The sequence below is a fragment of the Brassica oleracea genome, chromosome C4, assembly GCF_000695525.1.
Source record: "Brassica oleracea var. oleracea cultivar TO1000 chromosome C4, BOL, whole genome shotgun sequence".
Taxonomy (NCBI): Eukaryota; Viridiplantae; Streptophyta; class Magnoliopsida; order Brassicales; family Brassicaceae; genus Brassica; species Brassica oleracea.
The window spans coordinates 42331524-42347902 of record NC_027751.1 but is presented as its reverse complement, the minus strand read 5'-3'; the positions used below and the strand labels follow the sequence as shown (position 1 = coordinate 42347902).

At 35.6% G+C, this 16379-nt stretch overlaps 4 protein-coding genes and 1 long non-coding RNA gene across 6 annotated transcripts; 3 read left to right on the top strand and 2 right to left on the bottom strand.

The window, feature by feature from the left end:
• Window positions 1–784: 784 nt before the first annotated feature.
• LOC106341358 lies at window positions 785–1636 on the top strand. Its single transcript, XR_001269617.1, has 3 exons — window positions 785–874; window positions 957–1047; window positions 1131–1636. It is a non-coding gene; the product is annotated as an uncharacterized LOC106341358 (long non-coding RNA).
• A 609-nt stretch (window positions 1637–2245) lies between these two features.
• On the top strand, window positions 2246–4671 carry LOC106342949 (uncharacterized protein At2g24330; the record flags this gene model as incomplete). The annotated part of the gene is given in 5 exon segments (XM_013782020.1): window positions 2246–2565; window positions 2638–2782; window positions 2904–3013; window positions 3638–4061; window positions 4145–4671. Coding segments are annotated over 5 exon segments (1221 nt in total). The 3' UTR covers window positions 4381–4671.
• Window positions 4672–6420: 1749 nt separating this feature from the next.
• Window positions 6421–7676, top strand: LOC106340388 (alpha/beta hydrolase domain-containing protein 17B). Its single transcript, XM_013779269.1, has 5 exons — window positions 6421–6772; window positions 6866–6902; window positions 6980–7216; window positions 7284–7331; window positions 7407–7676. The coding sequence occupies exons 1-5, from the start codon at window positions 6471–6473 to the stop codon at window positions 7665–7667; spliced, it is 885 nt and encodes a 294-aa protein (XP_013634723.1). The 5' UTR covers window positions 6421–6470; the 3' UTR covers window positions 7668–7676.
• A 169-nt stretch (window positions 7677–7845) lies between these two features.
• On the bottom strand, window positions 7846–8592 carry LOC106340389. The gene has a single exon (XM_013779270.1). The coding sequence runs from the start codon at window positions 8569–8571 to the stop codon at window positions 7864–7866; it is 708 nt and encodes a 235-aa protein (XP_013634724.1). The 5' UTR covers window positions 8572–8592; the 3' UTR covers window positions 7846–7863.
• A 754-nt stretch (window positions 8593–9346) lies between these two features.
• On the bottom strand, window positions 9347–12653 carry LOC106340884 (calmodulin-binding protein 60 E). 2 transcript variants are annotated; one of them, XM_013779717.1, is made up of 8 exons: window positions 12551–12653; window positions 12041–12163; window positions 11686–11761; window positions 11543–11601; window positions 10961–11457; window positions 10715–10875; window positions 10414–10617; window positions 9347–10329 (listed from the first exon to the last, which is right to left on the bottom strand). In XM_013779717.1, exons 2-8 carry the CDS (start codon window positions 12136–12138, stop codon window positions 9619–9621), a joined length of 1806 nt encoding a protein of 601 aa, XP_013635171.1. In that variant the 5' UTR covers window positions 12139–12163; window positions 12551–12653; the 3' UTR covers window positions 9347–9618. The 2 variants fall into 2 exon arrangements, with proteins under 2 accessions (XP_013635171.1, XP_013635172.1); XM_013779718.1 differs by having other exon boundaries at window positions 12041–12130.
• Window positions 12654–16379: the final 3726 nt, after the last annotated feature.

Here is a 16379-nt window from a genome sequence, read left to right as displayed (position 1 = left end):
TCCTCTCTCGTTCTTTCTCTCTGTTTTCTTGTTTTGGGATGATTTTCCTCTTCACCTCAGCTCTCCTTTTATAAGCATGAAGAAGGTGTTTGGTGGCTCACAATCTTTGACAAAACCAACGTCAACAATTTCAGCTCACCGTCCATGTCGTCACCGTCCATGCCGACCAACACGTAAAACGTGTTTTAACAAGAGGTGATATTTTGGTCAGCAAATATAGATTCTAGGGGGCTTGTTTTAAGTTCTATAATCTTTCGGATCATTTTTATTTGATACCTTTGTGTCTCTCTAATTGCTGGGTTCCTTTGTATATAATCATCTCTCTTGAGTGCCTTGACAGAGCCCAGAGGTTTTTTAAGCCATACAGGATTTCATACCATCCTCGTACGTTTTTTGGTCAGTTGAATCACTCTAGTCCTATGTCATAGATTACAACATTTATATATTTTCTGGTGTTTTCAGGTATACAAGTTTCATACAGCCAATTACAACTTCATAGGTATCTTCTGATGTCTGCTTTTAGTTATGCCGCTATAAAAATATGTCAGCATACATTTTATCTTGCAGGTGAAGTGTCAAAACGATCTTTCCTACGCTTATTTTGTTAATCTGTACCAGGTAGTCAGACTTTCTTCTCCCCAACCTGTAAATCTCTCTTTCTTTTTCTTCTTGTGATAGTTAAAACTAAAAGTGTTAAATTTCTGTTTTTTTTTTTGTTTAAGGCTGGATATATATGTTATTACAATTCTATGAGGAATAAATTTCTGTTAATATAGGTGTTAAAATTTAAGCATCCAAAATTGTCAAGAAAATCCAACAACAAATGTCACAAGAAGTGGTGTACCAAGTGAGATGGGTTCTGCTTTGGTTCATGGTATGATTTTCTTGGGAACATCTCTTACTTTCGCTCTAACACGAACCAAATCTGATGCGGTCTAATGAATTTGTGTGACTAGGATTTACTGCCTATTTTGAAGCTATAATACTCTATGATAAACTGAGTATTAGCACTGTGCCTAGAAAAGCAACATAAAACATGTTCGGCTGGTAATATACTATTTGATCTTCTTGTGTGGTGCATTCAAACTTTGAAAACAATAGAGTTTGATTATCCATGGTTGTTGTTGAAGGTTGCCAATGTATTTTCCATTGAGGAAGCCTGTTGAAATTTACTCTCTAACGATCGAGTAGAAGCAATGATCTGGAGATGTAGCGATTCCAAAAAGGTAAATAAAGAGAGAGCAAAAATGTGAGTCAACTGAACAAAGCATTCATACATTTTGGTGGTGGCGGTGGACAGGTTTGGTAAAAATTTGTATCAACTGGATGAGCCTTTAGGATACTGTCTTAGAGCACAATGGACGGAAATTTGTTAGTAGAATCAAAAACAAAAGGGTTATAAAGAGAAGTGGTTGTACATAGAATAATAATACAAACCCTTGAACAAAAAAAAAAACATAGAATAATAATACAATGTAAGCGAAAATGGTATGGTATGATTGATTGTTGAGAACGAGTTGTGTTGTGTTGTTTAGAAGAGAAAACGCGTGGCAGTAATGATGAATAAACGTAGGAAGGAAGTGGACGGATACAACTTAACACGTATTGATCATAGAAAGTGGTGGTTGTAATCACACCTAACTGGGCAAACCGTTGGTTCACCCTCTAAATGCGTAAAATTGAAGGACATAAAATTAATGAGAAAGTTGGGAAAATTAATGGATGTTTTTAGTTCTAAAAAAAAATCTTCCAATACAGAGTAATAATATCTGATTTTAAACATGGTAATATTTGATTTTTTTTTTTTAAATAACTATTTGAAGATTTTTTTGTACATGAATTGTTTGAATATAGCAAAGTTTATTTTGTATTTAGGCGCGCGTGTATTATAAAGTTGTAAGAAAAAACCATTCGAATTTTAATATAGATGTTTTCAAAGATTCATTAAGATTTTAAAATTCTGTATCTAAAATATTGTCATTTAGATAATTTTAATACACTAAAATTATTTAACTATATAAAAAAATGTCTGTTTAAATTTTATATCATCATAATAATACATAGGTTAACGATAAAGGTGTAGTTAATGAATGAGTAGTATTAAGTTATTTCTTGTTTGGGTTGCTTCAAAGAAGGGGAAGAAGAAACCCTTTGGCAGAGAACGAAGCATCCTCCTCTTCGATTCCCAAGGGAAAGGGGAGAACAATTGCGGTTTTGCGAGAATCGAATCGAATCGAATCGAATCCCCTATTTTGGTAGATGGCGTCGTCGGTAGAGAAGGATCACGAAGGCACGGTGGCTGATACCGGAGATCAGAATGATTCCGCCGTGGTACCCTCGGAGACTGTCGGCGGAGGGGAGAAGAAGACGACGACGACGGCGAAGGGCAAGGGTCTGTTCTCGCGAATCTGGAACTGGATATTTAGGGTTAAGGGAGACGACTTCGAGAAGAGGCTGAAAGGCATATCGAAGGAGGAAGCCACGATCAGATCCAGGATGAAGCGAAGATCGGTCACCAGGAGGAAGCTCATTAGGAATCTAATCGCTTTCTCCGTCTTCTTTGAGGTCAGTGGAACAAAAAGTCGTCATCTTTTGTGGATGTGTGATCAATGAAACAGTTTTTTTTTGTGTGTTCAGGTGATTGCTGTGAGCTATGCGATTATGTCAACTAGAGATGAAGATTTGGATTGGAAACTGAGGAGTTTCAGGATCTTGCCTATGTTTCTTTTGCCCGCTCTTGCTTTCCTTACCTATTCTTCTCTCGTTAGCTTCACCAGGATGTGTGAGTCTTTGTGTTTTTTTCTTTTTTCTTTTATATGCTTGTTTTCGTTTGAAAGGTTGAAACTTTGGTCTTGGGTTTGTTGTTGTGTTGATCGTGTTTGTGTGTAATGGTTTTGGTGTAGGTGACCGCAGAGATCAGAACACATTGGAGAAGCTTCAAGGTGAAATGCTGGGAAAGATCGATGAGTTGAAAGAGAGAACCAATTACTTCACCACGCTCGATATTCTTCGTGTAAGATTTACTATGACACAAGTCTTTTTTGCTTGTGTGAGTGCATTACTTTAGACATCTCTTGTAGGTTACAAGCGTTACACATTTATCATATAACACGTAATGAGGCCAACATGTTTATTATCCCCTCTAGCTTTGTCGATAATTTTTCATTCATATGTTTCATGTTGTCTTTAAATTCAAGTTTGACAAAGAGCATGGTTTAGTGAATTTGGATTGGAGCAGTACAGCTCTAGAGAAGGAGTACCTTGTTGAGAGTCTCTTCTTTCTAGTTTAGCTGCCTTTCTTTTAACAGAGATCAACCACCCCTTCTACTGCTTTTTCCCCTAGTTTTCACGCTATACTGACTTTATTAGCTCTCATAGTAGTTTCTCTATCTGTCAGCCAAAGAATGTTTGATTATGGTTTTGGATAGAGGGCTATTAGGAACCCCAACACAACTGTTATATTTGAAATTCCAACTGTGATTATGTGTCCCAAGTTTGAGTTAGTTGGAGACCCACACTTGTGAGTTCTTGAATCACTTCTTATTGCAATATGTTCAGGACCTTGAAAGAGCTTGTTAATTTGGTGTTCTTATTGCTACTGGAACCTGTATTTAACTTGAGGTATTTTTTGTATCAGAGGTTTGACCCTGACCCAGCTGCAAGAGCGGCTGCTGCAACTATTCTAGCATCCAAGCTGGGTGCTGATTCAGGCTTGAAAGTGTATGTAGGAGATGAATCCCACCTTGACCCCGCCACAGGCAAGAGCAATGACATGGAGATCAAACACTCGCAAGGTCTCAGGAATCGAAAACAGCCAAATGCAAAACGCAGCGTTGCTGGGACCACTTCATCAACCCACCATTCAGATAATGAGTCTAACCATTCTGGAACAAGCGAAGGCACCACAGAGCAAAACCAGCAGATGGCTTTTGAGCATTTTAACCCTCAGGGATATGCTGCTCATGATGGCAGCTGGATCTCACGTATAGCCGCTCTCCTCGTGGGTGAAGATCCAACTCAGTCATATGCACTCATCTGCGGAAACTGCCATATGCATAACGGTGAGCGAAGCCCATTACCTTTGTCTTTTGTTTACATCAATGACATAGTGTAACAATGTCTCTCTTTTTCTAACATCACGTAGGACTTTGCCGGAAAGAGGACTTCGAGTACACTACTTACTACTGTCCTCATTGTCGGGCCCTGAACAAGCCGAAGCACTCAGGAGAGCAATCACTTGTTCCTCCTGCTAACACAGTCTCTCTGAATCCAATGGAAAGCGAAGTGATTAATAGCAGTAGCTCCACTAGTGAGCGTGGTGAGAGTCCAGTCCCTGCCGAGATTGTGGGAGAAGCTCCAGAAACGACTGAGCTGAGCTAATAAAAGTTATATTGTGAGGTAAAGAAAAAAGGCTTTCATATGTGGTTTGTGGTAGAAAGAGAGTTTGAGATGATCGTTTTGGTAATGCTAAAGTCTTATACCTGCTTTGCAATTTTGATTGTGGAATGAACGTCTGAACAAAGACAATCCTAATAGGTTTTTATTTCTTTTATCTTATTTTTCGTCTTTCCTTGTAAACACATCGCACCTTGTATTTTTTTTTATCTTCTTTACTTTGGTTTGGCTTTTGGCTTGTCTCTAGTTTGAACTCAAGATAATGGTTTCGAGAAATCTCTCTTTTTACTGATTATCAAAATGAAAAAGGAACACAAAGGCACATAAAGCAATTTTTTAGAAAGAATTGTAAACTAAAAACACACACTATAACACCACGCGCAGGTCGGGCTTATAGTTTCTATGGCTCTATTACCAAATTTATAAACACATAATAGGTATAACCACCCAAAGGAAGTATTTAGGATCAAAGGTATATTGATAAGGTGTTTAAAAATATACACATGATTTATAACAAAGGAGGATTTTTATTTTATTAAAAACATTTAAAAATATTACAAAATGATTCTTTTTTTTTTGTTCAACTATTACAAATGATTCAAGAGACTCGTTAGGAGTTAATTCACTCTACTCATTTGGCTTGAATCACAACACACTCCAAGTACAAGCCTCCTTATTTATACTACAAGGTCTAAGGATATTTGATATCTTATATTATACACCATAGTAACATCTTAGCTTACACACCACATATAATTGTCTCTAGTTAACAAAGAAAACTTTTAAGTAAAAAAGAATATTTCTGTACACTTTGAGATATGACCAAATCTACTTCAAATCTTATCGGCTATCTCGTATATAAACAAGCTTAAAATCCTAAGAAATGCTGCTAGACATCCATTCGACTTTTACTACGGTCACTTAACTAGGAAGTTAGAACTAGGTTTCATACTCCAAACATTTACTCCTTAAGTTCAAAAAAAAAAAAAACATTTACTCCTATTATAAATATTAACAAAATATTCTTTTGTCAAAAATATTACTTTTGATCTTTTTATTTTTTGTTATTGTAGTACCACAAAGAACTACTAGTCGTTATTTTATCCTAACAAGAGATATTATGATTAAATAGGCTAAAAATACATCTAACATTATTGTTTTTATTGAACTTCTAAAAAAAATCCAAAGATTTTCAATATATTTCGTAAATCACACAGGCAAAAAATGTTATTTCTGTATAATTTTCTGTTTTTATAAGATATATAATATCCAATATAATTGAGAATGGTTTCTGAAATTCTTAGATTTTTCTTGAAGATCATGAAACACTAGCATTCAGTTCTAAGCTCTGAGAAGCTTTTAATTTAAATGAGTCACCACGAGCTTTGATACTCCTCCGGATGACCATCGATGTGGAAGCAAAAATTGAAAACTCTCGACCGCGTTTGTCATTCGTCGACTAGTTATATAGTGAACGTTTCCTTTGTTGGCGACGGCTCAGCTTGTTGAACTAACAAAGTCGAGGTAACCTACGATATTTGTTGATTCTTAACATGTATCTGATATTCCTATGCATTCTTGTCAAGATTCTGTATCTAAATACATATCTTGTTAGAATGAATTAAAAGTTTCGAAGGCTGAATGTATTTATGGAGTATACACACAACACAACAGTAAACCGTAGTCTAGTCTATATATATATATATATTTAGAAAACATATATTGTACGTATCTATAAAACGTCTCTTAACATTTAGTCCAAAAAAAAACTATAAAATGTCCCATTTCGGTAAGAAAAGATGACTTGAACTCAATAATAATCAATGCTCATAACAATAGAATAAACACATAAAAAACGAATAAGGTTTGTAACTTTGTATCACACAGCTCAGCTTCTTCTCCCCCACAAGATCGGATGAAATATTCTCCTCCATCACTTCCATTTTCTTTGCCTTCCTCTCCTCTAAACATAAACCCACCAAAAAACAAATATTTTAACCTCTTTTTTTTCTTAGCTCTTAGAAAAGGTTTTTTTCTTCTTTTTTTTTTTTGCCTTAGCAAAATTATTATTTGCTATGGGTAATGTGACGTCAAATGTAGCTGCAAAATTAGCTTTCTTTCCACCGTCACCGGCTACGTACGGCGTAAGTAAAGACGAGGAGACAGGAAAGCTCATGTTCACCGGAGTCACGCCGGAAAAAAGCATGGACGTCCATCAAATTACCACTAAATCAGGCAACAAAGTTGTCGCTACGTTTTGGAAAGACCCATTTGCAAGATTCACTCTTATTTATTCCCATGGCAATGCTGCGGATCTCGGCCAAATGGTCGAGCTCTTCATCGAGCTCCGAGCTCATCTCCGTGTCAATGTTATGAGGTTTATATATACAAAAGAAAAAAGAATCCTAAACCTTTTCTTTTATTTTTGTTGATGAAGGAACCTTAACGTCTTTATATATAAATGAATCAGCTATGACTATTCAGGCTATGGAGCTTCATCAGGCAAGGTAAGAAAGTGATTCATTCAAGAAATTCAAACATTTTGTCATCGATTTGCACCTTTGATTGTTCTTATTTATAATAGCCGTCTGAGGTCAATACGTACCACGATATTGAGGCTGTCTACAATTGCTTGAGGAGCGAGTACGGAATCAAGCAAGAGGAGATGGTATTGTACGGTCAGTCCGTTGGAAGTGGACCGACGTTGTACTTAGCGTCTAGATTGAAGAGACTAAGAGGGGTTGTTCTACATAGCGCCATTCTCTCTGGCATTAGAGTTTTGTATCCTGTCAAAATGACATTCTGGTTCGACATATATAAAGTAAAAGCTCTCTCCTGTTTCTCTGGTTAGTTTTGGTTCTTTTGTCTCTCAAACTGTAATTTTGCAGAACATTGAAAGGATACGCCATGTGACATGCCCTGTTCTTGTCATACATGTAAGATTGATTACACATAACATCTATTATGTTTTTTCCAGAGAGATCATTAAACCTTGGTTTATGAAACTGCAGGGAACAAAAGATGAGGTCGTGAACATGTCGCATGGGAAGAAATTGTGGGAGCTTTCAAAAGACAAATACGATCCATTGTGGGTTAAAGGAGGAGGGCATTGCAACTTGGAATCATACCCTGAGTACATAAAGCACCTGCGAAAGTTCATAAACGCAATGGAGAAACTCGCTCTCAACAACCCGCCAAGCAAACAAGCAGACGACGAGCCAAGCATTACCAAAACTAAGCACAATTGTTGCTTAAGATTCAGGAAAAAGTAGAGCTCGATTTGAACCAACTACAATCATTTCAATGCAAACGGCGAACCAGTTTTAATCTTTGTAGGGATTTAGCCTTGTAGAAAAAGAAATGTAACGTAGCTTATGATTACTTGTCGTACAAGCAACCAAAACCGTAAAGCTCTCAACTTGCAACTGTTATAAACAAGAAAAGGAAAGGAGTTGAATTAGTATCTATTTAGGGGAACTTGAGGCCATATCGTTTGAGGATGTCAACGTAGCTAACTCTCTCATCTCTTTCGTCGAGATTCTCTCCATTGTTACGAAGAAGAGCTTCGATAACTTCTTTGAAGGGAATCTCAATTTCATAATCATCACCACCACCACTTTCAGTGACCTTGATTCCTTCAGTTGCAGACTCAGGAGAAGGAGAATCGAGATCGGAATGCTTTCCCGGAACCCTAACATCGCCGGCCGCGAGAGATGACGGAGGAGAAAGAGGCGTCACCTCCGTGACAGATTCTTTGCGATCGGAAACACGACTCATCTCCAAAACCCTGACAGTCTCCGCCGTGAGAGACGGTGAAGCAGAAACACGCGACGGAGAATTCGATTTCGAACCTCCTCCTCGTCGCCGAGGTTTGAGCTCCGAAGCCCTAGCTCTGGGTTCGGATTCGGCTGCGGAGGAGGAGAGAGACGCGTTCTCGGGAGGAGTACGGAACACGTCCTCATCGTTGATGGAATCGAGGCTGATCGGAGTCGAGAGCGAGAGGATCGGAGTTCGGGTAAGCGGCGGAGATATCGGGGTCCCGAGAACCTCCGTGCCGTCCGAGTCAGTGTCTTCTTCCACTCCGGCGAAGGGGCAGTTATTAAGGAAAGATATCTGAGAGGAAGTGACACTGCCGAACTCGCTCTCGCTTTCGCCGCTTCCAACATTTTCCGCCATTTTTGGTGACTTCTTCCACAATTTCCCTACCCAATTTAATGGAGATTCAAGTTTTGTTTAGTGCCAAGTCCGGTTTACTCATTTCTAATCCTCGTCCGGTCTGACATCGGTCTTTCTTGGTTAAAATATACGATATTAATCACTAGGAGATGATTTGTTACAAAATTTAACTTCCTTTTTTTATAAAATAAAATAAAAATACTGTTTTCAAATAAATTTAAGGAAAAATTCATGTTTTTTATTTTCTTACTATAAATATAGATGAATGATACTTAAAAATAATATATTGAAGTAATTCCACTTCTATTATTGTGTTTATCTATTCTAGATGAAAATAGCAAAATGCAATGTTAATGGTCTTAAATATATGTTTTATATCTTTCTGTGAATATTATTTTGTAATTTTCATTTTTTTTGTGTATTATTTTTTAGACAAAAACTTGTGTACTGTTTGAAATTATTTCTCCAAATAATTGAGAAATACAAAATATATTGTTTGGATGGTTTTTAAAAGGGTTGGTCTGAAAATTATACCAATAGACTATCTAATAATAATTGATTGGTTAGTTGGTTTTATAAATTAATCATCATGTTCAGTTCTAATTATTAATAATCAAAAAGGTTATAAAATGAGAATAAACTGTTAATAAATTTAACATAAAATACGATTAAAAGAACAAAAATTAACATGAAATGTAAGAGAGCAAACAAATAAGCATTACAATACGAAACAAACTCTACTCTTAAATTGTTCATCCAAAAGATGAACTCTTGTGTTTATAGAAGCCGTCTTCAAAGCTTTCACTGAAAACAAAATGTCATCAAAGAAAAGCCTAAAAGCGATTAAAAAAAACAAAAATTAACATGAAATGTAAGAGAGCAAACAAATAAAGCATTACAATACGAAACAAAATACACTTCTCTCTACTCTTAAATTGTTCATCCAAAAGATGAGCTCTTGTGTTTTAAGAAGCCGTCTCCAAAGCTTTTCATGAAAACGAAATGTCATCAAAGAAAAGCCTAAAAGACTTCTCTCTTCTCTTTTTTTCATTCGATCTCCACAATCTGAGGCCTCCTCTCTGCAGCTTTCTTGCGTATGAAGATACCCCATCTCAAAGCAGCTTTAAGCTTAAGCCACCCCACAACAGCTTTTCCCGATCCTCTATTACGCTCTCTCCTGTACGTGTTATCGATCTGAGCTTGGTACGGCATGTTGTAGCCGTAACAAGACTCATCCGTCTGACCAAACCCTCCTTGTGTTGTTCCCATAGTGTTCATACCGATCCCAAAAGTCTTCAAAAGCCTCTGCATATCGTCAGTTTCAAGCATCTCAGAACTCCTTAGTCTGATCTCTTCACTGAAAATGTCTTCGAGACCTTGTCCGGTTCTTGGTCGACACCAATCTTCTCCATTGTATGCGTTGGAACTTTCCATCGGCCTGCTGTTATACTCTTGTACGTTGCTAGGGAGTGAAGGTAATAATTGGCTGCAATGTTGCTGCACAAACTGAGGATATTCAACCGGCTGAGGAAGGGGAGAATAGGTAATAGCATTCTGATGACATTGCACGGTTTGTCTATTGTTCTGGTTATGCAGCTGCTGATGGTTCTGAGCTGTTGGTGCTGTTACCATTTTTGGTTCTGGTAAGCCTTTTATCTCCTTCTCGGCGACTGGTAAGCAATTCAACAGCTTACCGTCGTATTCAACAGCTTTATGCCAGTTTTCATAAGCTATCTTCACCAAAATGTCTGCAGAGATCTGTTGAGACAGCCGGTGATCAGCTTAACAACCATAGGAGCAGTTTTCAAATCTTGAGAGAAAGAATTGTCTGTATGTCTTTACCTTTTGGTCATGGTTAAGAGATTCCAGAGATAAGAACTGTCCGTTTGCAATAAGGCCACGGAACTCATAGATATGATTGAAGACAACTCCCGTAGCGTGGGTCTGATCCGTGTAAAACACATAAAGCTTCCCACCCAACACGCATGTCTTTGCATGCTCCATAGTGTTCTCCCACATTCTATTCGACATTCCACTCCCTAGCAACTACAATATGAGAAACAAAATCTATGAACATGTAACATGTATAGATTTTTCTCTAAATTGTTTTTTTTTCGATCACATAACAGAAGAAGATACTTACATTTCTCAGCTTTTGTGGATCCTTAACTAGGAGTCGAAGGAAGTCTTCCACTGTCACAATGTTAGCTTTAAGTAGCTTCTTGTGTAGCACTCCGTCTTTTGCTATTCTATCCAGTCTCCAGACTTCATCGTGTAAAGCCGGTGGATAATGTTTCTTGTATACTGAAAAGAGAAGAAGAAAAGAGCTAAGTTATTAGTAACGAACACACTAATTGTCAATATAATCAAAAGGTTAAAAAAAACTCACATTCTCCTCTATGATCTTTGACAGCAAAAGGTTCTGTTTTGGCTTCACGGATGTGAAAGCCATCACCATACCCTGGAGCGGCCTTAACACCAAGCCTAAACTTTCGGCTCCTGATCCAACTCGAGTTGTCGGTAAAAGTAAGGTCTCCTAGAGTTCCCACACCTTCCTTAAGCATCACCTGCGTGTCACCGGTCAAGATTGGGCGTTTCCCTTCTCGCTCTTTCACTTCAAAACTCTCGAAGTGCTCTCTGGTCCAATCTTCATCATCCTCATCATTGAAGTCTCCCTCTAACACAACCACATTGAGCTTCGAAGCCGACTCTTCTCCTGTTTGGACTACATTTCCAGTGTTTGCATCGATAAGAACCACATGAATGGCCGAGCCTCGCTCTCCCTCGACTTTCCCACCTGTGAATAAGTGAGGAGGCATTCGCGTCTTAAAGTGAAGTTGAAGGTTTCTTCCATCGCGGCCTTGGATCCTCTTAGGTTCTGGTGACCTGGAGATTTTATAAACCAGAAACTCAAACGCTACAAAGATCACAGAACCATTCCAAGAGGAAAAAATATAACTGGAGAATGTACCTGGACGTTAATTTTGAATTTCCCAACTTTGATAAGGCTCGTTCCACCTCTTCGCTAACCTGTTTATTTGTCCACACCATAGATAAGTTTACAACTACACAAGCATAATTTTTTTACTCTAAAAGCAGAGGATAAAAGCTCACGATTCTGCGAAACAATGGCTCCAAAGACGAGCAAAGCCTCTGCAGACTATCTACCTTGACAGCTTCCACAATAACACTGTAAACAGTTCATTTTATATGACGGGTAAGCAAACCAATAAGCTTGCAAGCGAATAAAGAGCTTTGGAAACTAAACAAAACAATTTTGAGAGCTTAACAAATTAGCCCAAACAAAGGTTACATCTACACTCAAGAAGAGTTTAAGAATCTTAGTTTTAAATGCAAGAGAGTTTACATTCTCCCCTATGATCTAACAACAAAGCAAATTTTCTTCAATAGTTGTTTGTGAGTTACTTTGAACTGATAAAATGACAGAAAAAGTATTTAAGGAAGTTACCTTGCCAAAGCAGGCACTTTTTGTCTCTTCGATTCTGCCAAGTTGTCTGCATCCTCTTGACTGCATTCGTATCCACGCTTGTTCATGGAACTTTCCATTTAAGAAAAAAAAAAATTACAACCTCTGTGTCAAGAGATATACAAAAATTAGAAAAAAAACAACAGAAGTCCACGAAAGGAAGCTTCAGAGGAAGAACACAAGAAACATAACACACATCATAAGTTGAATATAAAACAAATAGCCACAAGCTATAGAGTCTAGACAACCCACATGGGTTTTGGACGGTTTGCAGAAGTCACTGAACCGAGATCTGTTCTTTAATGGTAGATCCAAAGCGTTTATTAAAAAAAAAAAAACTTTATGGAATCTGTCCATGTGAGCATTAGAATAATGCATAGAGAGAGACACTATTTTAATGGCTGACACTAGTATAAACAAATCGAATTATATAGAAAAAAAGCAGCTGTTTTTGTGGTTGAATGAATATTGAAAGCTGATACGGCGTGATACCTGGAGCTATCATATGCTGCATTATGTCAACCTTATTGCGTTTTTGACTTCTCCAGTTTTGTCTCTTCTCTGCACTTGTCCCCCTTCCCACATTCTCATGTTTCTTAACATCTGAAAATGTATTTGTTAGTCTTTACAAAAAAAAAAAAGAAACGAAAATAGAGTCAAGTAAGTAACTCTTGACCTACTTATGCATAGGCCATGTTCATATCACAGTTATACAAATCCTCAAAAAATCAAATCAGTCTTGCTGTCTCAATCAGATGTAAATCTCAACAAACACAAAACGCTAGTTTAGATAGATCTTAAATCATATATTTATCTCTGGCTAGTAAGAATTTGATGAACATGAATATAAAATACAGAAGTCGGTGACTTCTCTTCCAATGTGACTACTAGACAAAAATATATCTGAACTTTGAATAAAAGTCAAAATAAGTCACTTTCATTATCTATACTTGGATTCGAGAGCATAACAAAAAAAAGAGCTACATATAAAACTTTGCCTTGTGAATTAAGCGATCCTCATGTTCTCATGAGCTATATGCGGAAGAGAAAATCTAGTTTGCTTCCAACGAGAAACTCTTCAGGGGACACTGAGAAGAAGTCGCAAAACAGTGAAATGCTTATTATTCATCTTTCCACAATCTGTCACACAACATAAGTAAGGATCTTTAAAAAGAGATAAACAATTTAAAACTAACTGTTCAAAGTGTTCCTAATGCAACAGATAAGAAAATCTCATTCTACCATGACTGATCAAGAACCCCTAATAGAGTAGTTAGCTTAAGAAAGTTGATTAGGAATCATCTCATACAAATTACATCATTAGAGATAGTATAATCTGGATAACAAATAGCTATCAACTATATTTCTAAGAGAAGAGAATCTCAAAACCAAATTCAAGGGCTCAAGAACGAGACGTAACTAGTAGTAGAGAGGTTTGCAAGCAATGCAAGAAGAATGGCAAAAGAGAACGAGACTTGTTAGAATACAACGAAAGATCAAATATGTAAGAGATTCAACCACCTTCATCATCAATTTGGGAGAAAAAGGTCCCGTAATCACACTCTAAAATGAACCAAAAATCAAACGGAGGAACACAGATGATAGATTCTCAATCAGAGCTAGAGAGAAGATAGAACGAAACCTCGAGTTGATACTAAAGAGAATATCACCAGGAACCTAATGCAGTTTCCCGACCTCCGCGACATTGCTGCGGTGACGAATGCTCAATTTTGAAAATCTTGTCGATCGGAGGATCTCAAGCTAAACGTCGTCGTTTATTTCTTACTATCATGAAAGCACTTTTAACTAATTTCAGCAGCAGGGGGTAATTGGTAAAGGTCCAAAACGAGTCGGAATCGTTGTATATGTGACTTGCCAATTGTTAAAGACCTACCTCAAAGGTAAAATGCTTTCTACCGACAGTTTGATATGCAAATTTTGAAAATCATTAGAGAAATTTTCATTTTTAACACTAACTGTTGTATTATGATGAGAATTTTTTTATTAGATAACTTTTATACGTGTAATCCTATTTTTATTATATAACTTTAACTTTTAGATTCTTAACTAGGTATAAATTAGGTACACGTATATGAATAATATATACTCTCAATGTTTTTCTATCATTTTAGGCAGACGCCTTAACAGGTATGAAAAATAAACCATCATATATAATAATTTTTTAGATATTAAGAGTTTTCTTAAGCCATCCGCAGAATAATAATTTTAAATATGGTATCATTTATTTTAAAAGGAAAATTTAGTTTGTATTTCGTCATTATTATTTTTATATTTTAACTTCATCGATTTAAAAAAATATTAAGTAGTCTTGTTTCTTTTGCTTTGTTTAACTATTTCAATTTGATTTTGTTAAACTTTCATAGATTTAAAATTATATTTGTAATTATATTTATCTTAGTTTGTCATTAATGTGCTATATATCTTTTATCTAATGGTGATATATAAATTATAAATTATTCCTATATTTCAAAAATTTTGACAAAATTAAATATTTATATGTAAAATTTACTTTAATAGTGATATATAAGTTACTAGTTATTACCATAATAAAAAAAAAATCTAAAATCTAAATCTTTATATAACCGTTTGTATATATAACAGTTAAGTTGATGCTATGTCATGTTTTTAAAAGATCATATCATATTTTTCTTCTTGAGAATGAATATGGTGATAACAATTTTTTATATAATTGTATTAGGGATGTGTCCGCGCTACGCGCGGATTGTCTGTTTATTTTTGTAATTTACATTTTAAAATTATGTTGTGTATATATTGTTTAATTGTAATGTATATCAAATTCAGGGCTGATCAGAATGATTAGTTGTCTAAAAAGAAGTATAGATATGTGTCTCGATTTTCTTATGTGGAATGAAGTATATGTTTGAATTGTTGTAATTTGTGTTCCGTTGATGTAGACCTTTTTTAAAAGTTGGATGATAGTTAAATATTTTTAGTTTTACGTGGAGTCGTGAAGCATGTTTTTTTATCCATGCTGATGATAATGTCTATTAGTTTTAGTAGTGTAGATATATTGGAAAGAAATAGTGAATTGTATATAATAGGCTGGGCATGTGAAGTTTCAAATTAGAGATTAAGCATTTTTTTCCTTTGGAAAGTATTTGTTTTTTTTTTGTTGATGTTATGTGAAAGTAATGATGAGAATGAAAAAAATATATATTTGGATTATATAATTAAAAAAGAGAGAAATCTAAACCAAAGTAGAAAACAATACAGAAATGAAACTGTATTTTAAACATAATAAACCTCATATTAATTTTATATAAGTTGGAATCAAAGATTACTTTTCCTACATAGTGGACAACTTGTGTTTCCACGAACAATGTTATGAATTTTTGATTTAGGAATGATTTGTTTTTTTATTCCTTTAGCTGCCTATTGACTATTGTTTTATTGAGTAAGGAATAATAATATTTTTTTTATTTTTTTTTTGTAACTGAAGGAATAATAATAATATTGTGAGTTTCTTTTAGGAGTTTTTAGTGTAGATACCACTCAGTTGTGTTTTGAACCCTGTTCGGGAACGCGCTAGGCGCTAGTCGGGCGGTCGGGTTGGGCCTAGCGCTTAAAGAGAAAATCGGGGATTAATCGAAAATTATGCGGGATATAATTTTTAGATGGTTTACTATGTTATAAAACATGTTAATCTTTAATTGTGTATAATATTAATACATTTTCATGTTTAAGATTGTATAAAACACACAAATAGAATATATAAACTTAATATAGTGTAATTTTCATCAAAATTATGAATATAAATGATATTTATAAAATTTTAGATCAAATAAACAAATAAAAATATTATTTAAAATAAAAAAATAAAAAAAATAAAAAAAATAGATTAGGCGGCTACGTGGTCATTTAGACGGTCTAGGCAAAAAAAAATCGGATATCTAATTTTTTAAACCGATTTGGCATAAATCGGGGCGGAAGAGTGACGTGCAGCGTCTAAGCGGCTAGGCGGCCGATTTTTATAACAGGGGTTTTGAATAATAAAGTGGTACAAACCATTAATTTATTTCTATGAGGTGAAATTTAAACTTCGTAAAGAAACGTGAAATAGAAGGAAGCTATGAAACTTATGAAACTTTAAAAACCACTCTGTTTTGTACATTTGTCTATTACACAAATCTGGCCGTTAGTACATCATATGTGGGTGAAATTTTGGCATAGCTTCTTGAAAATTCTTTGTGTACGCAAAGTGTATGAGTTTCCTGAGTAAAATACTATTTTTTTGTAATTTAAGAATATCTCTGTTTTTTTTTAATCGAGCCATACCCAA

Bases quoted from the DNA above. Each gene is read 5' to 3' on its own strand.
- LOC106340388 (XM_013779269.1), top strand. From the start codon at position 6,471: ATGGGTAATGTGACGTCAAATGTAGCTGCAAAATTAGCTTTCTTTCCA. The intron at 6,773-6,865 runs GTTTATATATAC...TAAATGAATCAG, and splicing joins CTCCGTGTCAATGTTATGAG to CTATGACTATTCAGGCTATG. The intron at 7,332-7,406 runs GTAAGATTGATT...ATGAAACTGCAG, and splicing joins GCCCTGTTCTTGTCATACAT to GGAACAAAAGATGAGGTCGT.
- LOC106340389 (XM_013779270.1), bottom strand. From the start codon at position 8,571: ATGGCGGAAAATGTTGGAAGCGGCGAAAGCGAGAGCGAGTTCGGCAGT.
- LOC106340884 (XM_013779717.1), bottom strand. From the start codon at position 12,138: ATGGAAAGTTCCATGAACAAGCGTGGATACGAATGCAGTCAAGAGGAT. The intron at 11,602-11,685 runs GTGAGCTTTTAT...ACAAATAAACAG, and splicing joins AGCCATTGTTTCGCAGAATC to GTTAGCGAAGAGGTGGAACG. The intron at 11,458-11,542 runs GTACATTCTCCA...TAAAATCTCCAG, and splicing joins AATTCAAAATTAACGTCCAG to GTCACCAGAACCTAAGAGGA.